The following is a 27418-nucleotide window of genomic DNA, read 5'->3' on the forward strand; positions in this document are numbered from 1 at the left end:
CATAGATCATAAGGACAACTGAACAGCTAATTTGAAAACATGCACCCACGTGACCCAGGTCAAGAAACTGAATGCTGCTGTACACGAGGAGCTGCCCTCCCTTCCCGGGACAGCCCCTTCCTCCCTCCACAGGTAACCACTCTTCTGACTTTTGCAATAATTTCCTCCCTTTTCTCTATTGTTTTACCCTCTGCTGCATCCCTGAGCAGCACAGTTTGCTTTAGCCTGGTTTTGAAATTTATGTAAATGAAATAATGTTGAAATGTGTCTTTTGAATTTAGCTTCTTTTGTTCAACTTATGTTGTGGGATTTCATCCATGTTGTGAATGCAGCAATGATCTGTCCATTTTTATGGCTACATAGTATTCCATTGGACAGATATATCACAATTTATGTCTCCTTTCTACTGTTGTTGGTCTGTGGGGCTCACCCATAAAGCTACATCCAACATTTTTGTAAATGTCTTTTGATGTAAATGCGAACACATTTCTCTAGGAGAAGAAGTTCTGGGTCAACATTGTTAAATAACATTGCACTATTTTCCAAAGTAGTTGTACCAGTTTATAATCCCCTCCAGGACTGAGAGAATTCTGGTGGCTCTACATCCTAGCCAACACTTGGAATTGTCAGAATTTTTTTTTTAAGAAATGAATTTTATTTTATTGTATTTTTTATTGCAGTAACTGTCAGAATTTTTAACTTTTGCCAATGTGAGTGTAAGGTATCTCAATATGTTTTAAATGGGTATTTAACACCTTTTATTCATTTATAAGCCATGTGGATTTCCTCTTTTAAAGTGTTTATGCAAATTGCTTGCCCATTTTTCTAATGTATTTTTAATGTGATTTATAGAAGTTATACACACTTGCTTGCACATGTACACACACACACACACACTAAATAACAATCTCTGTTCATTATATGCTTTTCAAGTCTCTTTCAGTTGTGTGGCTTGTCTTTTTAACTATTAATGGTGTCTTTGTAACAGACAAAAATTCTTATTTTTAAAGTAGTCAGATTTATTAATCACTTCCTTTATAGTAAGTGCTTTTTTTGTATTCTTTAAAAACTTCTTCCCTACCCTGAACTCATGGAAAATTCTCCTATGTTTTCTTCTAAAAGTTTATTTAAGTTTTATTTTTCACATTTCTTTTTATAGATCTTAAATATCCATGGAATTGATTTTTTGGTACAGTGTGAGGTAAAAATTTGTTTTATTTTCTCTCTCCCTTTCTTTAATTTTTTGCATATACAGTAGATATTCAATTGTCCCCACCACTTATTAAGTATTCTACCATCTCCCCATTGATGCCTTTCCATTTCTGTCATATATCAAGTTTCAGTACATGCAAAGGTCTGTTTCCAGACTCTTCATTCTACTTCATTGACCTATTGTCTATCCCTGCACTAATACCCTGCTGTGTTATTATTACAGCTTTATAAATTTTGGTATTCAGTAGCACATGTCCTCTTGCTTTTTCTTATTCAAGAATGTTCTGATCACTTGCATCACCACACAAATTTTACAATCAGCCTACCTAGCTTCACACACACACACACACACACACACTTATCCTTCCTTTGGAATATTTGTTAGGATTGGGGTTGATAAAAAAAAATCAGAGAAAAGCAGTTATCTTTACAATACTGAGTTCCACTCAGTGAATGTGATATATTTCTTCATTTAGTTAGATTTTTTAAAATTTCTGTTAATAATGTTAAAATTTTTTTCTATATAGAGGTTTTACATATGTTTTGCTTGATATACTTCCAGGTACTTGATTTTTTGATGCTATTTTAGGTGGTATCTTTCTTTTAATTTCATTTTCTGTTTGTTGCTAGTCAATAGAAATACTGATATTTAGTCATTATCTTGCTAAACATGATATTGAACCTGCAGTGAATTTGCTCACCCGTTGCACAGCAAGCCAATCTCTGACACTGGGTGTGGTAGAAGAAAGTAGGAATTTTACTTTTGCACAGTGCTGAGCAAGGAGAGAGGGCAGCTAACGCTGAAATCCCAAACTCCCTGAAAAGCTAAAAGGAAGAGTTTTTATTTGGGGTTTTAGGTAGGGGAGGGGGAGCATATGGCCTTGCTGGTTGGAGCTTTCCCACCAGCCTGTCTCTGGCCTTGAGACACCTGCAGGGAGGAGGGAGCCTATGACCTTGCTGATCAGCAACTTTCCCACCAGCCTGCATCTCTTTGTGGGGAGGAGATAATGAATCCAGGTGCTTGTCCTTGGTGGTCTCTGTCTCCATGGAGGATAGTGGATTCTGGAGCCAGGAAGCCAGGGAGTAAGGAGGAAAAGAGTATTTTGGTTTTAACCCCATATATGCTGGGTTTAATGTAGGGAAACTGATATCAGGGGCGGTATCAATTCTCCCTTATTTTATGCCCCTCCCTCAATCCTGAGGGATTTGGGGCGGTAACCAATCTAGCTACTTCTTGCTGAAATAGGGCGTAGGTTGTTTCATCTCATTGAATCAGTCTTTCAATAAGGTGGCAAGGCTGATGGGTTCCTGAAGTTAGGCCTGTATCATGTAAGGAAGTAACCAGGTATTTAATAAGAAGTTTTTCTAGAGAAACAAAAAGAGAAAAACAAGGTTAATGGTTGGAGCAAATTATAAAGCAGTTTCTGAGCCCAGTGGGCAGCAATCAAGATTCTTAGAAGTCAGGGTTGAAGCATCTTTTGCAGTTTGAAATGTCTCTGATGGTGTCATCGGGCACTCAGGTAACTTCTTGAGTGGCTTATACAGCAGTAGACATGAATCTCTCAAGTTTATATTAAGTCCTTTAGCTTCAGTCTGTAAGGCTTCAAGAAAAAGGGCAGATTTAGTTTTCAATGACTCCAAATGAAAATGATGAGGAAGAAACCCTGAAAATGTTAGTTTGGAGATTTGTAGTCAGATATTTCAGGAGATTAAAAGAATTCAGGATCCAGTCTAATTAACAGATGTAACAAAAACCTTAAAGACAATTGACAAAACCAAAATTTAATAGCTACAAATGAGTATTATAGTTTCTATTGAAACATAATTTTTCTCTTTAAAATCACCCTCAATTTCACTAGACATAGCCAAATTAAGACTAACTGGTTTGTAAAATAAGTCTAGTTTTAATAAATTTGGCATAATTATTTACATAAGTACAGGAAGAATAGTAATTGATTATATAGGCATTTTAAAATCTGCTTTGCTGAAACCTTATAAGGAATCTCAAGTTTAACCTTAAAGGCCTCTCAAAAAAAGCCAAGCAAAGGACCTGTCATCAGATTCCACCGGCAGTACCTACAGATTTGGGTGAGTCCCTCTCTTCATGAGGTTCCCCAAAATATTGAGGTTCCTTGTGTCTGTCAGAGGGAACGACATTCTTTGCTAAACCTTACCAGGTCATTGAACCCATAAGCAAGGTACCAGGCCAATATTTCCAAGTGGCTTTATTCCAGAATGTCAACCTTTGTTCTTCAGAAGCCGTCTTATTATATTCAAGCCCGTATGTTTTTTCAAATATGATATTCCAGTCAAAGCCTTGGTAACATAACCAATGTTTTTAATTGCATCCTGTTATAAGAAGAACGAATTCTTATTGGACTTATGCAGACAACCATATTGTCATGAGAATAAGAATATTTACTCATCAGGAGTTTTTATGTTTTGGAAAACTCAGGGAGAAAAAGATGAATGTTTCAATTTTGTTTACATTTGCTATAAGTCATAGTTCCTTAAGAGAATAGAGAAAACAGTTTTCTTAAAACTGGAAAAAACCAAAAATCAGCAATCAAAAAGCCATAAAAATTATAATCATCCCTACTGGTTTATTTAGTCCTGTATAATTGGTTCTTGATCTTAATCGTGTTATCAGTTTGTGCGGTCATCAGTTTTCCTGTTAGAGTTCTGTAATTTTTACCCACTTTAGTTTATAATCTCAAAGTTTATTGGAAACCTGCATTCTAGACTGTCAGAGTCTTTTTTATGAATTTCTCTGAATATGAAACATATTCGTAAAAACATCAAAGTAAAACAGCAACTGTCTGTAAATAAAACATTTTAAAATGGTAATTGACAAAGGCATTTGACCATCTCTGTGATATATAAGATTTTGAGATAATAACCAGAATTATGGTTGACAATCAGAACAGATCAGATAATTTTAAAAATATTTATATTAATAACACTCATTTACATAATACCATTTAAGAAAGTTTATCATTATTTATTTGACAATGCTTCTCATGTAATTTAACATAGAAAATAAGCCTTATTAGTTTAGCATTTTTCTTATAGAAAGAGAGCAAATTTTTCTGAGAAGTCCCAGGGTTCCTCTGAAAATCTCTAGAGAAACTCTCTCTGTTCTTCCAGGTCAAAAGAAAGCTTTTATTCAGGACTTGAACATTTGTGTGTGTGGGGGAAGCTTGTCAAAAATATTAAAAGCTTTAAAACATTTGTTCAGATAGGAAACAAAACTCACTGCGAAACCATGTTCAGGTATCTATTCGAAGTGACAACAGAAACAGTCAGGGGGAAACAGAGTTAAAATAGTCCAAAAAACCTTTTTATAATCTTTTTATCAAGAGTAGATTAAAAGTTTAGGAAAATTATCCTTTTAAGAAAGAGGAGACTAAGTTTTAGTTTTGTACCAGTTTACTTTTGACATATAAATTTATTTACTTAATTGGATTTACTTTAATCTTAGCCAACTTGACCATACATAAATCTCTTTAGGGCTTTACTTTTACAAACCTTTGGTTACTCTTTTACATTCAGAATTTGTGCCAGTACTTTAGGACAAATTTATCTTTCTCAACTCAAGAAACAAAAATATTTCTATTCTTTATACCTTTTTACTGAAAACATATATTTTACTTTCTTTGTATACAGACTTTTTAGAAATATGTGTTTTTGTGGGGGGGGCCAGCTCCATGGCCGAGTGGTTAAGTTCGCGTGCTCCACTGCGGCGGCCCAGGGTTTGGATCCTGGGCATGGACATGGCACCGCTCGTCAGGCCACGTTGAGGCGGCTTCCCACATCCCACAACTAGAAGGACCTGCAACTAGGATATACAACTATGTATGGGGGGTTTGGGGAGATAAAGCAGAGAAAAAAAAGAAGAAGAAGAAGATTGGCAACAGTTAAAAAAAATTTTAAAAAATATGTGTTTTTTCATAGAAAATTCTTTAGCATACATAAAACATGTTTCTCAATAAACCTAAGCATTTTTTAGTTTCTTTGATATAAGAAAACAAAGGCAGACAAATATATCCTTAGTAGTTAACCTTTAATATTTTATCTTATGTGGAAATGACCTAGATATCCAATAAACTGTTATTATTTAACTTAACTTAGTAAAGCTATAAAGTTTAAGTCTCTAAAAAGGCTTTGGAAGCTATTTTTTAAGTATGCAGACTATAAAACATAATAATTGTACTTAAAACTCTTACTCGGTTTTAGCAATTACTCTTAAAAACTTCATGTGACATTATAGCAGTTAACTATCATCTTTAGTTGTTTTAAGTACATACATCATAATACGTATAATTATTGTTAAAAAGTTTCTCCAAAAACTTTTATTGTTTTATATTTATTTAGTTTACCTATTCTTAATAATTATATTCAGATCGTCTTACAAAAACCTCATGAAACATTAAACAAAATTAGCTATTATACTGAGTTATTAGTTTTGCCAATAAATTTTGTAACAGACATGACATGAGCTCACTTGACCAGTGAACCCAGGCTGTATGTCTGCATCATAGCCAATGCTGAAAACTCTGAGGACATGACTATTTTAAATCAAGCCAGTAAACTTAAACAGGCTTTCATTCATCAAAGACTATTTTATATCATGTTAAATAACTTAGAAGTTTTGACATATTAATCAAAGACTACATTTTATTATGAGAGATTTTGAATCTTCTCTTTTCTGAAATAGAGGTTTCTCAGAATGGTCATTATAATTTTAAGTCATCTCAAATGCCTACTTATTTTCACTTGTTCAATTTTAGATCAGGAATTTTTGGGGAGTTGAAGCAAAGCTCAGCCTGCAGGAAGCTCAGCAAGAGAGTAGACAAAAGCAGCAGATTTGGGTTAGGCTGCTGGCATGTTTAATTATTTAATTATTTTCTCTTAAAGAGGCAGTAAAGTATTTCTGATTTTATTTAGAAGCCTCAAAAGATTAAAACAGGCTTTCTGTTGTTGCAGCTGGCTTTTCCAATTGCATACATCAGTTTGGGTGAACTGAAATTGGCCTGTTTAAGTATATCAATTTTTACAAAACTTTATCTTAGTTTTACTAACCCATACTTTTAATTATAACTTACATTAGAATTCCATTAACAAGTTTTGGTATTACAACATTGTGTAGGGGAAGCATTCCCAGTTAGACATAACACTTATTCCTAAAGAAACATTCAGGCAAAGTTGACATAACCTCTTCATATAATATTAGCTTAAATACTTTAATCTTTATAGTCTCATTAATCTTAGTAGCCTAACTGTTGCCTCAAACAATTGCTGGTCAGTTTTCTCACTCTGATTTTTGTCTCCTGACCTTTTACATTTTTCAAACTCGGATGAATAGAACAGGTTTGTCTGATGTCTTTTAATGTTGGGGGGCTAATGGGGGGGTCCCTTTAGCCCATCCAACCTTAGGCAGTGTTTTAGTAAAACCTTTGTTTTAACTTTACTCATGTCTGTTCCATTTATCCCATTTTCCTTTTAATAACTAGCTAAAGATTTCCATCCTGTTGGGATGAGGCCTGTGACTCTTCCCTTTCTGATTTCTCCTTGTTACCTTAATGTTTTCATTAGCATCTGTAAGCTCTCTAAAATGTTTCTCAACTTAAGGATCCATTGTGTGGCCATTTTTTTCTCCGGAGTCTAAAGAATATTGTGGCCATGTGGTGTTACAAAAGAAAATCATCCCTCTTCAGACATTGGCTTATAGCTATAGGTTGACCATCAACCAAAGTTTTTCCCAAGGGGCTCTTAGGTGGAATAGATGTGGTACCTCCCATGTTAACCCTTTTAAAAGGAAAGACAAATAGACAAAAAACAACAAATACCAAACAAGTGTGCTTTCCCAAAAACCCTTGGCCACAAATGAAGCCAAAACAAAGACCAAAACCAAAACCAAAACCAAAACCCAGAGTGCTTCCAGTCCCAGCTTAGTCTGTGTCCTACACCCAGGGGGCACCCAACAAATGAAGATTCGCTACACAGATCTTCCCAAATGAGCAAGGACAAGGGACCTCGGTGGGCACTCTGGGGGACTTAGCAAAATCTGGCTGAGCTGTCGTGACTTCAAAACAAAATGGAGGCCAGAGGGCTGCTGGTTACCATTATTTCTGGCTGGTCCTGTTGGAAAAGGTTAACACAAAGACAAAAACAAAAACTACCAGCTACTTACAAGAGACGTCTTCCTAAGTCCTAAACCTAGTTTCTTCTGCCACCAAAGCAAAAGGGCCATGGGCCAATGACGTCTGGTTAGCAGCCAGTGGCTTGGGGCTGCCCCTGAGACAAGGGGCTCAGGCAGCTGCAGGACAGCTTCCAAGAGAGGCCTTTAGCCAGAGGCTGGTGTGCCACAGGCGAGACGTCCACCTGGGACACCATCCCATCTGGGTCGCCAAATTGATACTGAACCTGAAGTGAGTTTGCTCACCCGTTGTGCAGCAAGCCAAGCTCTGACACTGGGGGTAGTGGAAGAAAGTAGGAATTTTATTATTGCACAGCGCTGACCAAGGAGAAAGGGCAGCTAATGCTGAAATCCCAGACTCCCTGAAAAGCTAAAAGGAAGGATTTTTATTTGGGGTTTTAGGTAGGGGAGGGGGAGCATATGGCCTTGCTGGTTGGAGCTTTCCCGCCAGCCTGTCTTTGGCCTTGAGATACTTGCAGAGAAGAGGGAGCCCGTGACCTTGCTGGTCAGCAACTTTCCCTCCAGCCTGCATCTCTTTGTGGGGAGGAGATAATGAATCCAGGTGCTTGTCCTTGGTGGTCTCTGTCTCCATGGAGGATAGTGGATTCTGGAGCCAGGAAGCCAGAGAGTAAGCAGGGAAAGAGTATTTTGGTTTTAACTCCATGTATGCTTGGTTCAATGTAGGGAAACTGATATCAGGGTCAGTATCAAACATGCTTATTAAATCTAAATATAAAGTTGAATAAAATGATTAGTGCACTTATTCTAATGGCTGTATATAGAACAATCTCCCTAACGGATTTAGGATATATCTTTTCTTCTGGAACACAGGGAGTATTTACAAAAATTGACCATATTCTGGGCCCTTAAGAAAGTCTCAAAACATTTCCGAAGCCTGAAATAATATAGAGATCCTATTCTCTAAACCACAATACAATTAACCTAGAGGTCAATAACATAAAGACAATTAGTTCTCAAACACCTGTTGCTGCTGCTTTGAGACTGTCTCCTTACCGTGCGTTTTACAGATCTAGCTGTGGATCTTTGGAAAACGTGTCCTCTATTTTCTTCATTCCACACCTTGAAGCAGCGAGAGAGCTGAAGGGAAAGTCTGCCCACCTGGATTCGGGATTTGTGGGGGAGCAGGAAGGACACAGGGCCCACTAGCTTATCTGGGTCCCTCAGGCACAAGCCAGTGACCAAAATTTGGGGAGTGGACATGCTGGATGACAGTAGGGGCCCCAACCAACTTCAAGCTGATTAATCCTGTTGCGAGAGTGGCAAAGAGGGGAGATAGGAAATAAAAGAATTGCTAACATTTAACACTTTCTGTTGCTACTTTTTAATCATTTTTGATAAAGTATAACATACACGCAGAGAAGTAAATAAATTATGTGTATAACTCAATGCATTATCACAAAATTAATACTCTGTCTAACTGTCCATGTCAAGAAATGGCATGCTACCAGCACAGGAACCCCTCACCCATGCCATTCCCACTCACAACCCTTGTGTTAAAAAAAAATGATTTGGGGGCATGCCTGGTGGCATAGTGGTTAAGTTTGCACACTCCGCTTTGGTGGCTCAGGGTTTGCCAGTTTGGATGTGGACCTAGTACCTCTCGTCAAGCCATGCTGTGGTGGCATCCCACATAAAATAGAGGCAGACTGGCAACAGATGTTAGCTCAGGGCCAATCTTCCTCTAACAAAAAGAGAAAGATTGGCAACAGATGTTAGCTCAGGGCCAATCTTCCTCTCACACACACACACACACACACACAAAATGATTTGTTCTAATCAGGTATGGTAAAACAGCTGACATGGAAATAATTGTCACGAAGGAAGAAGTTTATACTCACAGACCCCTAGACATAGGAGGTGTATGACACCACGCCATGTGGGACCTGGGAGGCACCCAGGCCAGACAGGAGGCAGAAGGGCAGAGGGCAGAGCATGGCCCAGAGCCTTTAGTGGGGTTCTTGCAGGAAGAAATGGGCGAAGCAGGGTAGGTACACAATGTGAGCTTAGGATTGGATGGTTTAAATAATTTCGGTGGGCTCTGGGCTATATAGGTGGTCTCTAGCTGTCTAGTACCTGGTGCTGGGGTGATCCCGGGCAGGGGGAATGTTGGCTTGGCGTGTGAGACTTTGATAAAGAAGGTAGTTGAGGTGTGGTCACCGAATTGGTAGGTTTGTATATCAAGCAGGAGAGTCATTTGCTATCTCTAGGAATTAGCTGGTCCTGGGAGGGGCAGTCTCTCCACAATCAAGACCTCAGGTGCCAGAGCATCAAGAATACAGAAAATAAGAAAATACAGCCAACACAATTTCCTTTCCTCCCCAAAGAGAACCTCTCTCCTGACGTCAAGCGGCACAGATTAGTTCCGCCTGGTTCTGAACGTTCTGTAATCAGAGGGATACAGCTTCTACTCTTTTGCGTCTACATTCTTTCATTCAACAGCATGTTTGTGAGATCCAGCCATGTTGTTGTGTATTGCTGTAGCTTGTTCATTTCTCTTGTCATATATTAATCTATTGTATTAATTTATCTGTTCTTCTGTTGATGGGCATTTAGGTGGTTTCCACTTTGGATCTAACACAAGTAATGTTGTTATGAACATTCTGGTAGATATTTCCAAGTGCACACACCCACACACATTTTTGTTGGGTAATTCCCGGGGCGTGGAGTTGCTCGATCATAATTGGGGTACACATGTGTTCGAGTTTAGTCAATACACCAAATACACTGTACAAACTGCCATCATGAGTGTGTGGCCTCCGACGCAGCTGCTCACACTTTAAAGCCACGGGTAGAACATTCCAGTGTTATTCAACAGAATAGTTAATTTGCCTCGACCTTAGACAGTACATGGATTGCTCGATGATCAATGTATAAAGGTCAATTTTGTTTGAACCTTCTACAGTATATGCATTGATTTAGGAAATGGTTTCATTTTATATCGGAGCTAGATTACTAATTCCAGATGAGCGTAAAGGCAAAATGTCAGGAGAAAAACAAATTTGGGACACTTTTTTCTTTGCTTTATGTGTCTCAGACTTTAACTTAAACTCCTCAGTCAAGCCACTCACTCTTGACTTTCTCACACTGACGTCTTAGGAGCTCATGAGTGGTTCTCTGGTTCTATGAGGAATGGTGGAGCTGTTACCAGATTTGATCAAACCACTTCAACTTAACTATGACGGGCTCTCAACAAATCTCTGCTTCTTTGCTGTAAAACTGTGGAGCATTCTGCAATCTCTTGCTGTTTTTTTTTAAAACTATGGAGAGTATTTTGGGTACTCATTATTATGATCTTCTTTGCCTCTTTTCATTATAAACAAGTTCTCAAAGTAAAAAAAAAAACTACAAACCCCTTCACACTAATATGGATAATATTAGTATTATCTATACTAATAAAACAACAGAATTTTTCCTTTGTCCATTTTTCATGTTGAGATTTGCAAGAAAGCAGGGGAGAAGTATTATGAGTGCAGAATTATTTCATACCCTCCAGCACTATACATTTTGGTGAAATTACATTCCTAGGCATTTAAAGGGGGAAGCAAACAAATGAAAAATCCCACAGAAATAGTTACTGCCCTTACTATTGCATCATAGTCATTCTGTTTTAGTATTCAGTACAAGGAAGAAAACTGGGGAGTCTAAATTTTAGCACTGCTGTTGTCAGTGCCTTTGAATGGATTCTGACCCTGTGGACAGCAGAGCGGAGCCCTGCCTGGTCTTTCTGAGCCATCCTCTTGCCTTCCGGTGCTCTGTCAGAAGAGGCTCCACTGCTGCTCACAGAGTTTTCATGGCCAGTTTTTTCAGAAGTGGGTGGCCAGGTCCTTCTTCCTAGTCTGTCTTAATCTGGAAGCTCCACTGAAACCTGTCCATCATGTGGGACCCTGCTGGTATTTGAAATCCCGGTGGCACAGCTTTCAGCATCACAGCGACACACAGCTGCCGAGGTATGACAACCGACTGATGACTGACGGGTGCTGTGTTTTCCTGACCAGGAAATGAACCCAGGCTGTGGTGGTGGGAGTGGGAAATCTTAACCAATAGACCACCAGGGCTAGCTAAATCTTATTTATTTTACTAAATTTTAGTATAATGGGTAAGAAATTCTTTATTCACACAGATGTGAGTTATCTTGGTGTGTGGTATGTGAGTTGACCCAGCCTGGTGTGCTCATCACCTCTGAGGGGAGTATTGGGGCTGAATTCACTTTGGGACCTAAGAGGAGGTCGTTTGGAACAGATTCTGTTTTATCTTACCCTGAGGCCTCTCCTTTCCCCTATGTAGGAGGTCTCAAATTTGCTTTCCCCTACCAAAATAATAATAACAACAATAATAACCCCAGAGTTTGGAGTATATATATATATACAGGTAGGATTCAAAAGGGGCTAGTTAGCCCTCTAAGAGGCAACACAGTACGTCATCTCAGTCATTCACGTCTCGGTAAGACACAGCCCAGCAGGTCCTAGCCAGACCCGAGTTTGCCTAGAACTCGGGAGGGTGCTGATACCCTGAGGAGGGCCCTGCGTGCAGCCGAGGCTCACCGGTTCTACCTGGCTGAGCCCGGAAGCCCAGACTCCCAGGAAGTCACCTCGGGGAAGGGCCAGCGCCTGCCCGCCGCCCGGGGCCCGCCTGGCGACACGCCCCTTCCGCAGCTATAAGCGCCCGGGCCGGCGCTCCATCCCTGACCTCGCGCCCCGCCGCCGGGACCGTCAGCCGCGCGCCGGTAAGGCTGGGCCGGGGCGCCATGGACGCCGGGGCGGGCGGGACAGGCCAGGCGGGGCTCCGATCCGCGAGCGCCCCGGCCCAGCGCCGCCCCGGGGGGTTGGTGGCGGGGAGGTCACCGCAGCCCCGCCCGTCCGCCGGGACTGCTCCCTGCGGCCCCCCTGCGCCCAGGCACCACTCCCGCCGTCCGCCCCGCCCCTGGGGACCCCGGGTCTCCCGCCCCGCGTCGGGGTGCACGGCCAGGCCGGCCTGCGAGGACGGAGGTCGGGGCGTGGCGGCTGCACTGCAGAACCGAAGCACGAGATCAGAACGTTGTTCTTTGTCGCTGAACTCCCCTCCTGAGCAGTTTGTGCCGCTTTCCAGGCAGCCCCGGGCAGAGCCCGCTTCTCCTTTCCGCGGCTGGAAGGGAAAGGAGGCCGACGCCACCCTGGAGATTCTTTATCAACGACAGTAATTCATTATTTACAGGCTAGGCCTCCGGCACAACTATTCTTCTTCCTTGCCTGTAGGTGGGGAAACTGAGGCTCTGAGAGTAGAAGTCAGGATGGGTCAGTGGGTGGCTGAGCTGAGAGTGGGAGTGACAGCGAGGATACTTGTCACCCTCTCCGTCGGTGGGTTGCCCCACCTGACCCCCGGACCTGTGCTGGGTTTTCGAGCTCTCGCAGCCCACACCAGCTATGAGATTTGAGCCGATCAGCCTCTCTGAACATTAGCGGCTGCATCTCGGTGATGAGGATGATTACATCTACTTTGCTGTGATGTATCGCAGGCAGCTGTGGTTTTCCAATAGAAACTTTCTTATTTCAGGTAAATGTGAGCAATGGCTTCACTGCCCAAATGAATCAGAGACTTGAACCACAGGGTCAGAAATGTGTCTGCTCCCAAACGTAGTAGGAAAGGCCCAGTGCTGGCTGCTGTGCCAAGGTGGGCTGGCCCGGCCCTCCTCAGACTCCCTTGTCTGCAAGGTCAGAGCCCTTCAGGATACCCTGGGTCCTGATCCTATGTCCCTGCTGCATCCTTGGTCAGTCGTCCCTTGTGCACATGGAGAAGCGTTCTTATTTTCCTGAAAAAGAAAAGAGAGAGAGAGAGGAAGTACGAGTTCTGGGCGTTTCAGAGTGGCTGGCACAATTTGAGGAAGAGGTGGGGAAACGCAGTTGCTTAATTTGCTGGTGTGGGCAGTGGGCAGCTCGGGCCTCCGTTCTGTGTTGCAGCCTTCGCCATGGAGCAGCTGAGCACAGCCAACACCCACTTTGCGGTGGACTTGTTCCGCGCTTTGAATGAGAGCGATCCTACTGGAAACATCTTCATCTCTCCCTTAAGCATTTCCTCAGCGCTGGCCATGATCTTTCTGGGGACCAGAGGCAATACAGCGGCACAGGTGTCCAAGGTCAGCAGAAACAGTCTGCTCTCCCTGCTGTCTCCCCACTGTCGTAAAGTCTGCACTAAAAAGTGGTGCCTTTGAGCTCTTAAGATGGTGTTTTTAAAACTGCATTTCTGTGTTCAGCAACTATCCATTATGAGATCAGACTTTCAGAAAAAGCCCCAAGAACAATCCATTTGTACGCAGGCTTCCATTGACCAAGTCATTACTAAGCACCTGCCGGAGCCCAGGCACTGGTTTTGTTTGGTTGAGGATACAGCAATGAAGATGGCTGACGAAACCCGGCAGTGTGCCACTTCTAGTCCAGGGGGCGAATCATGGGCTTTCCTGTAAGCCACAGCACCTCTTCCTGGACTAGGATTTTCCAGTTTCTGCTTTGCATGTGGTGACCTGCTACTCATAAATAATACCTGTTATGTAACGTTACTTTTAGGCATAATGACACAAAGGAAACGCATCACACTGGAGAAGCTGGTGGCCTCGCCTTTTAGAGGGGACAAGGCGACAGTGTGATTCCGTATTCCTGCGGCCTAACCCTGTGCCTGGCACCAGGCGTGGCTCTGTGGGCTGTGACATGGCATGCTGTGTGAGCAGGGGGCCCTGCAGGGAGAGAAGAGTGAGGCACAGCGGCTGCAGGGGTAGGACTGAGCCCTTCGTGATGGGCAGGTCCTTCTTAACAGCAGGGGAAGAAGCGATGATCCCCAGCCTTCCTCCTGTCCTCAGTGGGTGTGGAGGGCACTTCTCTGATAGATATTGGTTAATTCTGAGAGGGGGCTCTGGCTTTCTTTGGCATCCAGGGGAAAGAAGTGCCAGCAGTGAAGGTCTTTCCAACATAGCCGTCACAGACCACACACACTGCCCCTGGAGCTAGGGAAGATCCAGCTCTGGTTCAAGTTTATGAACCTATCCCAGCTGCAAAGCTTCTATTACTGTCATTTATGGAAAACCACTGTCTTCATCACGGCACATGCCAAAGCATTTTAAAGTTTTTAGAAATCCACCTTTTTTTTTTTTTTACTCCTAGTACTAATTGTCAACTGCTGCTTGTAGGATAATATCAGCTTCTCTTTTGAGGCTTTCCAGGGACTTTTTGACCTCAGCAAAGAATAGTTTTAAGGTTCCCCCCGCCCAATTCCCATTAAAGCAGATCGATTGCAGCAATTATGCAAACACTCCATATCTTGGGGAGTAATTGGACTTTGTACACTGTGCAGGTTTGTGTCTTAAAAGCAAGGAACCAGCCCAGGCCTCATAAGACCATGCAGGGACTCTTGGTTTGTAACTGATACATGGGGAACTAAAACTTTTGCCGGATCTTAAGTTTAAAGAAGTTGTTTTTAAATAAGTGAATACCTGATGCTAATAGTCTAATTTAAAAGAAGCCTCAATCGGTAATTCCTGCATAGGTGATGATTCTTATTTTTACTGTTTATTTCTGAGAACTTTCAGTAAAATTATATTTGATACAGAATATATATGTGAACATACCGTTTACGATTTTCCTTGGGATAAAAGCAGACTTGTATAAATATTTAGTTTATTACCACTCATATTTGTGGAACTATAATTATAACAAAAAGTGATATAAAAACAGTTTCTAACGTTGCAATTATTGTTTCACAAAGCCATAAATTTTGGATTATCTATCATTTTTTCTCCAGTGAAAATTAATAAAGCATTGGGTTGAGAATCTTCAATAATTAGTAATAAAAACACATTAATTTAATTCAATGGAAGCCAGTGCCAAAAAATCACTTTATAATTTCAAAATAAACGGTTACAAAAAGGATATTTTCTTTATTTTAGGCACTTTATTTTGATACTGTTGAGGATATTCATTCAAGATTTCAGAGTCTGAATGCTGATATCAACAAACCTGGAGCTCCCTATATTCTGAAACTCGCTAATAGATTATATGGAGAGAAAACCTATAATTTCCTCGCTGTAAGTCCTTTCTCTTTGTGTTCTAAAAGTCACTGGACAGTGCAGATTTTTTTCAGCACAATCAACTCACCAAAGTCGGTTTTAGTTTTTGTAAACGTTCAGAAAAATGATACAGAATGAAAACATATGCAGATAGCATTCCCATTAATTGGTGTGGTTTCATTATATAGTCTTCACAGTGAACAGACTGACCTGGCTGTTTTACTAAAGTAACAGTGACTTGCATAATTCACTTCCAAGTACGTCGAGTACAGTATTTGCTTATTTATGAAAATATTAGTCAAATGTTAGAAAAGAATTGGTAAATATTTTATAACACCAAAACTACTGAACTGTATGGTTAAAAATGGCTAAGATGGTAAATTTAATGTTATGTGTTTTTAACCATAATAAAAAAGTATATAAGGGTTAGAATTTTTTTGTTACAGTGAAGTTTATGCCTTTAGGACAATTTATGTTGCTTTTAAGGATTTTAGAAAATCATTTTTGTATGTAGTAGGAGTTATTCATGACATTTCCTTTTTTAAAAATAGGATTTCTTAGCTTCAACTCAGAAGATGTATGGTGCTGAATTGGCCAGTGTGGATTTTCAGCAAGCCCCTGAAGATGCAAGAAAGGAGATAAATGAATGGGTCAAAGGACAGACAGAGGGTGAGAGGCTGGGCAGAATGCCATCACTGCACACTGGTTGCTCTGCCGCTCCTCCCACCTCCCCCGCCTGCATCTGACTCCCTCCTCGTTTTCCTCTCTCCTCACCCTGGTCCTGGGGATGAACTCTGCACTGTCCAGTGTCGGACAGCTTTCACATGGACAAATTCCTCAAAGTGGAAACTTAAACACGATCGAACTGAGGCAGCTAAATATTTTTTCCCCCATAAATTCCCAAAATAACATTTTTAATGAAAACTAACATTAAATATAGAATAAAAGGAATAAAAATTTTGAGGAAAGTCCAGCTGGCCCAAATTATTTAGTACACGTGTGAAAGGAATATCCTAATACTTGTGAATCAGTGTTCACAAATGGCTCTGGTCATAAAATGACCAGCATCCTGTCTAAGAACTCAGGGATGGTAGGCGGGATGACTCTCTGACCTGGTCCTGGAGTGAGTCGGGGCCCCTACAGAACACCTGTCTTCCGTAGGATGAATTGTCCATGGCCATGCTGTGGGCACAGGCGGAGTCTGTGTTTCAGTGGAGTAACTCTCTTTCCTTTTGGATGTTTGTTAACGTCTTTTTTGTGAAAGTAGGCTTCCACTTGCAGGATTTGAAGAAGTTGTTTACTTTTTAGTGACTAAAAACATTTTCATTAAGGAGTATCTTTTTTTCCTGAAAAGAATGGCCATTCACAAAATAAGGCTCATTGTTTATCACACTCTTCAGAAAAGGAGAATTTTGTTGTTTTTAGCCCTTTAGTTGGTTTATTTAAAGTAGCTGGTAGGGCTTTCCTAACTTAGTACCATGTTAAAGGAAAATTAAATAGAATTGCATTTCAGTGCTAATCAAATATCAGTTTAAATTTGGAATTCTAATATGTGGATTTTTAAAACAGCTTACTTTATCTTTTTAGGGAAAATTCCGGAACTGTTGGTCAAGGGTATGGTTGATAACATGACTAAACTTGTGCTGGTGAATGCCATCTACTTCAAGGGAAACTGGCAGGAGAAATTCATGAAAGAGGCTACGAGAGACGCACCATTCCGATTGAATAAGGTGAGGTGATGTAGCTGTCTAAACTTACTCATGGCTCTAGGACAATGCAGATAATCATGGGAGTGATTTTCTTTTAACTGTTCAGAAAGACACAAAAACAGTGAAAATGATGTATCAGAAGAAGAAATTTCCATACAACTACATCGAGGACCTCAAGTGCCGTGTGCTGGAGCTGCCTTACCAAGGCAAAGAGCTCAGCATGATCATCCTGCTGCCAGACGACATTGAGGATGAGTCCACGGGCCTGGAGAAGGTGCGGCCCCTCCCTTCATCTTCCTGTGTCCTTTCAGTGGGTCGATTCTGCCTTGTGTGTATGTCGAGTGGTAGGTGCTTGTTATGCGTTTACTGGTGTCACTTGACTTTCCTTTCCTGTTCTTTGTCGTTCCTTTATAAATTAGCCATTAACATTTACTACTCCAAAGCCCTAAGTTCAGATTTTCAGCTCCTGTCAGTGCACAGTTGTGGTGGGAACATCTAAAGATCTGTACTAAATGCAACATTAGTCAATAGCAGCTCATGGAAATTCTCTTAAATGAACTTTAGAGGAAAGTGCAGTAAAATGAGGATTGTTTTATTAAAACAAATTTTTTAAAATTAAAAACTCACAACATTATAGTATATAGTTTCATCATGTACTGTGAAGTCCTGTTGTTACACTGCTCATTCTTACCACAATTCATATAAATTGTGAATTAAATTTCCAGTAGCTGCATGATAGAAAAAGCCTCAGGTGACATGGTAAGCCTGTTTCCTAATACGGACTTTGTGTGAGGTTCTATCACATGTAATTTAAAGGCTATGGCATCTCCTGTTAGGGCTAGGACTAGGCAACACTGTGGAGACTGTTTTTTCTTCAGTGTCTCTAGCCTGCTGTGTGTTTTTTCTCTACCCCATCTGTAACCAAACTTGCTATCAGGAAGGGGTCTAATGTTAGCCGTTTGCATGTATGGAGTTTGTGATAAAATCAGTGTGGTCCTTCTTTCAGTTGCATTTCCATATTCATCTTGTCTCTGATTATAAAAAGAAAGTCTCTAGCCTCAGGAAAGGAATTATCAGCATCCAGAAAAAGTGGAGTGATGGTTCTGTTCTGGTCCAATAGTGGGAATGATAACAGCTGACATTTATATAGCGCTTACCATATGCCAAGCACCTTATATATATCAACTCATTTAATGCTCACAGAAATGCTATAATAATGTATATCATTACCCCCATTTTAGATGAGGAACTAAGTCCTTTTCTATTTTTACCTACAAGCTAAATTTATTAGAGATTACTTCAGCTCTGTGAGGTTCTCAGATAACCACAGTGATCACTGGGGTTCAGAATAAATAGAATAGAATAAATACAAGAAAGCTTTAAAATTTTCCCTTGCACCACTCAAACACTTAGGGTGATAACAGCCATCATAACCTATCACAGCAATCCAGTGTGGTAGAGGCTGATAAGTCCTGGATAGGTGGATGTATGGGTGAGTAGGCGAGCGTATGGGTGGGTGAGTGGGTGGATGGGTAGGTATGGATGGATAGTTGATGGACCAATGTCTGAAGTTCCTATACTTGGGCCCTTGATGGCTTGGAACATAGCTCTGTTCTGTTATCACCAATTGCCAGAAAGAAATGATATCCTCCAAATGGAATCTGTTTTGGTACAACACGTAAAGGAAACTAATTAGCAACTGATATTATGGGTCCATTCATTTAAATAACACTTTATTACTTTACTTATATAAAATTGCTTTCATCTCTTCTTTTTGCCCATTCTAACTCCAGATTGAGAAACAGTTGACTTTGGAAAAACTGCGTGAGTGGACCAAACCTGAGAATCTGGATCTCGCTGAAGTCAATGTCCACTTGCCCAGGTTCAAGCTGGAAGAGAGCTACGATCTCACCTCCCATCTAGCCCGCCTAGGTGTACAAGACCTCTTTAACAGGGGCAAAGCTGATCTGTCTGGCATGTCAGGGGCCAGAGATCTTTTCGTATCGAAAATTATCCACAAGTCCTTTGTGGACCTGAATGAGGAGGGTACGGAGGCTGCGGCAGCCACAGCAGGCACGATCATGCTCGCCATGCTGATGCCAGAGGAAAATTTCAATGCCGACCATCCATTCATTTTCTTCATTCGGCACAATCCCTCAACTAACATCCTGTTCTTAGGCAGATTTTCTTCTCCTTAGAGAAGGTGGAAGTACAAGGTAAAGCTTAGAGCTTTATTACCTGCTAGTATTATTACCATTACTTTTAATAGTGACAGTTTTCATATATCTTTACCAATAAAACTGCTATCCAAAAACAAATCTTTAATTTCCTTTGTAGGTTCAGCTCTGTTGGCTGTTGCACCCCTTAACTTTGGCGTGGGTAGCTATTTTCCTTTTTTATGTTGAAAAAATCTAGTTATTGCTTTTGGATGCATCAAGTTAAAAAATAAAAAGACTAAATCAAATTTATAGATTCTTGATAATGCAGTAAGCTATGAAACTACTATACTCTCCTGATAGTGGTGGGAAACATTATAATACTGTAATTTATTTTACAGATAGACTTTTGGAAGCCATAATAGAGAGATGCTCTGATTGTTGAAGGAAGGCTTAAAAACAGATATTCAATTGAAATATAGTAAAGCACCCCAATTAAGGCCTGGGTTGTGCAGACAAACTCGTCTTGGCCGTTGTTTCTAACCCTTTGTTCCACAGGGTTAGTGTCCTAGGGCAGCACTCCAATTTCAAACTGTTAGCCACCTGGTGATACCCTGCCTTCTCTTTTTTGTTCTCCTTTATCCTACCTGACATGTATTTTGTGTAGGATCACATGGGGTCAGAAAGTAGGTGTTCTATCATAAAAGATACCAAGAAACGACAAAAAGGAAAATGCGGTAGGAGAGACTGTTAAGCAAAGGGGCACAAAGATCTCACTGTTACCCAGCTTCTTGCGTTTTCTGATGAAGGCTCTTGCCTTCCATTGTCTGGTAAGGTTGTTACACCAGTGCGATGGCTTTATGCAATGTTGTGGTGGGAGATGGGGTTCTTTTATTAATATAAACCTTTGTCAAATGTTTGAATGGGGCTGAAAATGCTGCATTTTCTTGCTCCCACAAAGCTGGTATGCTGGTTAATAAAGTTTCCTAAGATTCTGCAAGCCAGACTCATGTGAGACTCTGTCTTCTTCTTTCTTTCTGATCTCAGACTACATGAGGGGGTTCTTGGCCTGACAATACTGACGTCTATAACAGTAGTGAGTGAGACCATAGAATAAAAACAAAATGCTAGCAAATCTCCTGTCGGCAAGCTTTCCTTCCTTCCTTTTTTCTTAAAATATTTTCTAGTACTACCATATTCCAGGTTCTCTAAGCTACAGGAAAAATAAGGAAAGCAGTAGTCACTGCATTCTGTCACTGCATCTCTTCTCTTTGGGCTCCTCATCCTAACAGCTACCCTGTGATTTAGAGTAAATTGTGCTAATTGAGTAGAAACTGCGTTGCAGGGCCCCAAGTGCCTGTGTTGAAATCCTTCGTTTTTTTTTGAGGAAGATTAGTCCTGAGCTAACATCTACCACCAAACCTCCTCTTTTTGCTGAGGAAGATTGGCCCTGAGCTAACATCTGTGCCCATCTTTCTCTATTTTATAAGTGGGACGCCTGCCACAGCATGCCTTGATGAATGGTGCATAGGTCTGCGCCAGGATCTGAACCAGTGACCCCGGGGCTGCTGAAGCGGAGCATGCACAAACTTAACCAATGAGCCCCTGGGCCGGCCCCTCAAATCCTTCTGTTTACATGTGAGGGAACAGGCCCATAGACTGTAAGTAAATTTTCGCAGGTCAAAACAACTGGTTAATTCCAAGGCAGAGACTATAATCTAATTCATATTTTATGTGGAGGACATCTAATTATTGTGATGGTGAACTAGGTAACTCAAGCCTCTTAAGACAACTAAAAAAACCAATCATACAAAATAAGCATCAGCTCAAAGGCAAGGAAAGCTGACATGATCGTGAAGAATTAATGGACCAAGATCTGGGGGAAATTGATGAATATGGAAATTAGGGCCACTTTTGCCCCAGTGGCATTTCCTAGTCTAAAAGAGGTAAAAGAAGTGAAGTGGAGATTTTGACAATGTTCCAGGGTAGATAGACAGAGTTTGGGCCTCTTGCCTCTTAAGAGTGGGGACCCCATTACACTTCTTGTGTTTTTGTTTGGCACCCTCAGAGCTACACCCTGTAAGGATGAGTGAACCAGCTCGGAATGTGGTCCTGCTATAAGTCACTGCACAGCCCAGAAAATCCCAGTCCCTGGAATTGGATTACGTTCTTCCTGGTTTGCTACTATCTAGAGCCAACAAAAATCATCTCTGGGGGAAGATGACCCATAAACCTCAAATTATTTTTATAATCAGCTTTAAAATACAATATCTAGCATATAGTCAAAGATAACTGGATGGGTGAGATGCTGTGACAACATGAATTAAAACCAGCACAGAAAGCAGACAACAGAAACAGAAGAACAGGGGCTCCGAATACCGGAATCATCGCACACAAATTGTAAAACAACATTGTTTCCTATGATCGAGATGACAAAAGACCATTTCAGCAGATGTCTGCAAGCTTAAACGAGACACTGTATCTTTGAATAAAAATTAAATAGAAATTCTAGAGCTCAAAAATACAATAATAAATGAAAATTTAAAAAGATAAGATTTATCAGTAAATTAGAGATAGTAATAAAGAAAGTTGTGAACTGTCAGGTCAGAAGAAATTATCCATAATTTTTTCCAGAAAGACAAATATAATAAATAAAGCTCAGAAAGACAAAGGGATGAAAAATACAAAAGGAAGGATAAGAAATTCAAGGGAGTCAGTAAGAAGATGCTTAACAGGAAAAGAGAAGACAAGAGACAGTATGGGGCAGAATAATATTTAAAGAGCTACCATTCAAAATGTGTATTCTAAAACTGATCAAAGACATTAATTCATAGATACTAGAAACCCTATCCAAACCCTAAGCAGGATACTACAAAGAAATCCATCTCTAGAGACACCCTGGTGAGACTGTAGAAGTCCAAAGACTAACAGGTGATCATAAAAGAAATCAGATGAAAACGAAGAAAGAAAAAAGACAGAGTACCCTCAACGGAGCAGCAGTTAGAAGGACGACACATATGTCAACAGAAATTCTGAAAGCCGGAAGATCATAGACCGATTCTTTAAATATGCTGGGAAAAACAAAGCAAAAACCTGCCAACCTAGAATTATTCCATACCCAGGAAAAATACCCCTCAAGATATTTTCAGGAAAAGAAAAACTGTGAGAGTTCTTCAGCAGCAGACTTATAAAAAGATTCTAGAGGATATTCTTTCTGCAGAAGAAATGTCAGAGTTGTAAGAAAGAGTACAGAGCAAGGAAAAATTGTAAATATGGTAAATTTAAATAAATATTAGCCATATAGAACAACAGTAATAATGTCTACAGAATTTCAGATATATACAGAATTAAAATAAATGATAGCATAGAAGTTGGGGAAGGAAATGAGAATAAAATTTCTGTCTTTTTTTTTTTAAAGATTGGCACCTGAGCTAACAACTGTTGTCAATCTTCTTTTTTTTTCCCCTTTTTTTCCCGAAGGCCCCCCAGTACATAGTTGTACATTCTAGTTGTGAGTGCCTCTGATTGTGCTATATGGGAGGCTGCTTTAGCGTAGCTTGACAAGTGAGCGGTGCCATGTCCACACCCAGGATCCAAACCAGCGAAACCCCAGGCCCCCAAAGTGGAGCGCGTGAACTTAACCACTCAGCCATGGGGCCGGCCCCCCTGAAATCTTTACATTGTCTGGGAAGAGAATAAAAGTAGGATCACAGTTACATTAGACTTTGATAAGTCAAGGATTCATGTTGTACTGTCTAAGGTGAACGCTAGAAGAAGGGTAAAATGGTTACAACTTTCAACATAAACGAAAGAGGAAAAAGGAATAACAAAAAACACACACTCAATCCGAAAGGCGGAAAGAGAAAAAGATACATAGAACAGCCATGACAAATAGCAAGATGGTATGTCAAACTCCAAATATTTAAGTAATTACTTAAAATATAAATTGACTAAATATTCCAGCTAAAAGACAAGGATGGTTAGACTGGATTGAAAAAATTTCATGTGGTGTTTACAGGAAATATATCTATAGCATAAAAATAGAGTTTGAAAGGAAAAGAATAGAAGAGATTTCATGCAAATACTAACCATAAAAGTAGATGTGGCTAGAAATATTAGGCAAAGTAGATTTTCCTATTTTAAAGATAAAGACAGACGCTTCATAACGAAAAATAGATTCAGCTCACTAGGAAAATATAACAATTCTAAATTTGTACATACCCGATAACAAGCCCTCAAAAACACTGTTGACTGACAATAAAGAAGAGCTGGATAAATGGAGAGCTATTCCATGGTTATGATTCAGCGTTTTAAACATGTCAATTGATCTACAGGTCAATGCAATCCTAATAAAAAACCAAGCAGTTTTTTGTTTTGTTTTGTTTTGTTTTTGGTGAAACATGACAAGTGGTTCTAGTATTTACACAACAAGAACATCCAAGACAATCTTGAAGAACAATCAGGTGAGAGGACATATTTAATAGAATCAAGACTTATTCTAAAGTTGCAGAAATGAGTGGATTTTGGTACAAGGATGGTCAGAAATGGAAGAGAACAGAGAGCCAAGAAATCACAGCCCCACACAGTATGAACCCTGCTTGGTGATGGGTCACCATCACGCCAGTTTGCTCCAAACAGTCTGTTTATGCCTTTTGTCTTATTTCAGTTATTAGCAATGCGCTCTTTTACTCTCAAAATTTAATTGATTTGGATAATAAATCATGTGGTCATCATATTTACGCCACGTGTGACACTTCAAAGTTGGGAGTGAAAGGAGGGAATTTTCAATAAATTATCCTGGGACATTTGGGAACACATATGGAAAAAAGCATAAAGTTGATTCCTGCCCTAAACCTAAACAAAATTATACCAGATGGACTGTAGACTTAAGCGTGAAAGCAAAACAATAAAGCTGTTAGAAGATCGCACAAGAATATATCTTCCTGAACTTGTGCGGAGAGTGATTTCTTAACAGGACACACACACACACACCTCTTTTGTTAGATTTATTCCTAGGCATCTGGATGATTTTTTTTTTTTTGAGGAAGATTAGCCCTGAGCTAACATCTGCCGCCAATCCTCCTCTTTTTGCTGAGGAAGACTGGCCCTGAGCTAACATCTGTGCCCATCTTCCTCTACTTTATATGTGGGACGCCTACCACAGCATGGCTTAACAAGCAGTGCCATCTCTGCACCTGGGATCCGAACCGGCGAATCCCGGGCCAACGAAGCAGAATATGTGAACTTAACCGCTGTACCACTGGGCCGGCCCCAGGATCTGAACGATTTGGATGCTAAATTGGGCCAAATGAAGATTAAGAACTTCAGCTCCACAGACACACCATTGAGAGAGTGAAAAGGCAAGCCTCAGGTTAGCGAATGTAGGCCACTGCCTCAAGGAGGGGTAACATCTAAGGAGTGGTCTGAGAGAACATCCCCAAAGGCAGGATTCCAATTCTAGAGCATTTTCCACTGTTATCTCCCAGGTTACAACTAAAAAAATATGGGGAAGGCAGCCAGGCTTGGGGAAGCCACAGTTTTGGAGAACTGGCTTCCAGATGTCTTCTGACTTTTTGTATACCAGAAACACTGCCTTAGATTGTCCAAAGAAAGTGGCAGCCCATGTTGAAGAGAGAAAGAAGAGGAGTCTGGCTGGGTATGACAAGAGTGATTTTAAAATCATCAGAATAAAGTCAAACGTCATGTGGTTTCTGCAGTGGTCTGTTTCTTTAAAGAGATTACTGCCATGTTCTCGCCATCCTAAATTCTTCCTGACTCAGAGATAACCCATAACGTTGTAACCTAGAATTCTCATCTCACCATAGCTATTCTTCCAGCTTAGCGCAGGGAGAGGCTCACTGAGACTTCATGAGGAATGACTGGGCCAGTCCTGGTGCTCTATACATGACATTTGCATTAACACCAACCTCGTGAAGTAGGTGTTGTTGTCTTGTTCTACAGATGAGAATAAGTGACCTGCCTGCGATCTCAGACCTCAGGGATGCTCTGGCCTCAAAGTTCCGCAGTGCAGGAATCACCCTGATTCATCAGGAGCTGAAGTCCCTGAGTTTCGCCGTCGAGTCTCATTTAGAGGGATGGGAAATGCATTCTAAGCTATTCTAAGAGATTCTTGCCCTTCAGCTTAATGCTATGCCTTCACTCTCAACTATAATCTCAGCCAATTAAAATGAAATCTTCAATACTTTTACAATGTCAAATAAACTTGCTCTGGAAAGGACAGAATATAACCTGAGTTTTTTAGAAACAGAAGGTAATTGGCATTTCAGTACAACCTGCTGAGTTATCATTTCTCCATTGTACAAATTCAGCACCCTGTTCCCCTCCAACATCACTGCCAAGAGCTGAGATCTCTACAAAAAATAGTCCCTCTGGTTGGGGATAAGAGATATACTGGAGGATACATTTGTCACTTTAAAAAACAATTCAGGACTAAGGAAGAACCTGCCGTATTTCAATCTTGGAGAACTTGATGGCTCATAAACATGTAGAGATTATAAAGTATAAATGTATTTCTTCCTCTAAACTCTCAAGGTTCCACTTACATATACAGAATTGTGATGCCAGATACTTTCTATCTGAAAAAACTAAAAAAACAAAAAAAACAAAAAAAAAGTAGCTGTTGTTTCCGGGGCCCAATCTGCAGGGTGTGGATGGAGCAGTGTGGAGTGAATGAATCTGTCCACTGCTCCTCTGCCAAAGGATGACTTGTGATGGGAAATCTCATACAGATCGTGGACAAGGGTGATTTTCTAGTACATAGGAGAGACGATTAAAAAAAAAGCAATACGTAGCAACAAAAGGAGGATGTTACTCAAAGAGGTGTTCAAAGACTTCTTGCACCAGCCCTTCCTTCATTTTGTAAATCTGTTACAACAAATCCTGGCAATAAGGTATTTTGCTTCAGCAGATAAATGAGTTTCCTGTTAAACTAAAAATTTTAATTTTTTTATCACTGTGCAATAGTTTTAAAGGTCAGTTTTCAAAGAATGAATATGCTTGCAAATTTTAGTTTTCTATGCAAAATTTGATACATTAGCTGAAATATTTAGGAAATAGGGTAAGATTTTTTTCCTGCCATTTTTAGGCAAAGCCAGACATTTTCTATCAAGGCAAAACAGTAGATGTTTAAAATTTTCAATTGTTTTCACATGACATAACTGTATTAAAAGGTAAGGACTTAGGTGCTTTTGAAACTCATCAATTTCTTAATGTGTTTTATGTCCTACAGCACTTACTGCTGCTGCTTGCTGAACCACTTTTCAAAAATTAATGTTTATTAATCATTGTTGGGTTTGTTTAGTTAAAATATGTTAACTCCAGAAATATTGTTAATCTATAGCAGATAACATCTTCCGTATTCGAGGTTCCCAATCTTCCACTGAACCACAATTGCCTAAAATATCTCTTAAGATTGTCAAATAAATTCTCTTTGTTCTGATTTTAAATTCATTTGTTGTTTGATTACTATTCCTTCTCCATGTATTGTGTGCTACGCTCTGTACCAGATGCTACGGATGAAACAGTGAACCAGACAAGATCCCTGCTCGGAGAGCATTGATGTCTAGTTCATAAAACAACTCTCTAATAACTAGTCTGGTTAACTGACCCGTTGGTTAGCACTGTACCAGTTTGGCAGCCGGCATCCTGGGTCTCTGCTCCTATCCGTCCCTTCGTTCCACTGCAGGTGGTTGTCTTCAACATAGAGCACCAACACTCTGGGGGTCTTTTCTTCTACATTATTTATTGAACTGGCATTCTGGGTGATTAGCTGGTCTCTACCTATCTAGTTATCAGTGGATATATTCTGATATCTTCTTCCCCTTCTGAATATCCTTACCCCTGGGTGTACTGATGAAGAGAGTTGTGAATCCCGGAGGCACAGCTAATCCAGGAGCTGGTAGGTGCGCCCCTGCAAAGGGAAGGATAGAGAAAAGGCACAGGATTAAGAAACCGTGGCGTGACTGATGGTTAGTAAGTAAAGAGAAGAGCAAGAGGGAGGTGGTAGGAGGAGAGAGACTGCATCATGCAGAGCACTGAAGGCAAGGTGGACTTGGGGATTTTCACCTTAAGT

The 27418-nt window shown here is 40.5% G+C and overlaps 1 protein-coding gene across 2 annotated transcripts; it reads left to right on the forward strand.

Annotated features, from left to right (window-relative positions):
* The first annotated feature begins 11069 nt into the window (after positions 1 to 11069).
* On the forward strand, positions 11070 to 20326 carry SERPINB1 (serpin family B member 1). Of its 2 annotated transcripts, none has more exons than XM_070515719.1 (7): positions 11070 to 11379; positions 13366 to 13541; positions 15342 to 15479; positions 16013 to 16130; positions 17049 to 17191; positions 17277 to 17444; positions 18964 to 20326. In XM_070515719.1, the coding sequence occupies exons 2-7, from the start codon at positions 13374 to 13376 to the stop codon at positions 19366 to 19368; spliced, it is 1140 nt and encodes a 379-aa protein (XP_070371820.1). In that variant the 5' UTR covers positions 11070 to 11379; positions 13366 to 13373; the 3' UTR covers positions 19369 to 20326. The 2 variants fall into 2 exon arrangements, with proteins under 2 accessions (XP_070371820.1, XP_014715073.3); XM_014859587.3 differs by lacking the exon at positions 11070 to 11379 and adding an exon at positions 11860 to 12155.
* Positions 20327 to 27418: the final 7092 nt, after the last annotated feature.

Source organism: Equus asinus, chromosome 8 (assembly GCF_041296235.1).
Source record: "Equus asinus isolate D_3611 breed Donkey chromosome 8, EquAss-T2T_v2, whole genome shotgun sequence".
In the NCBI taxonomy this organism is placed as follows: Eukaryota; Metazoa; Chordata; class Mammalia; order Perissodactyla; family Equidae; genus Equus; species Equus asinus.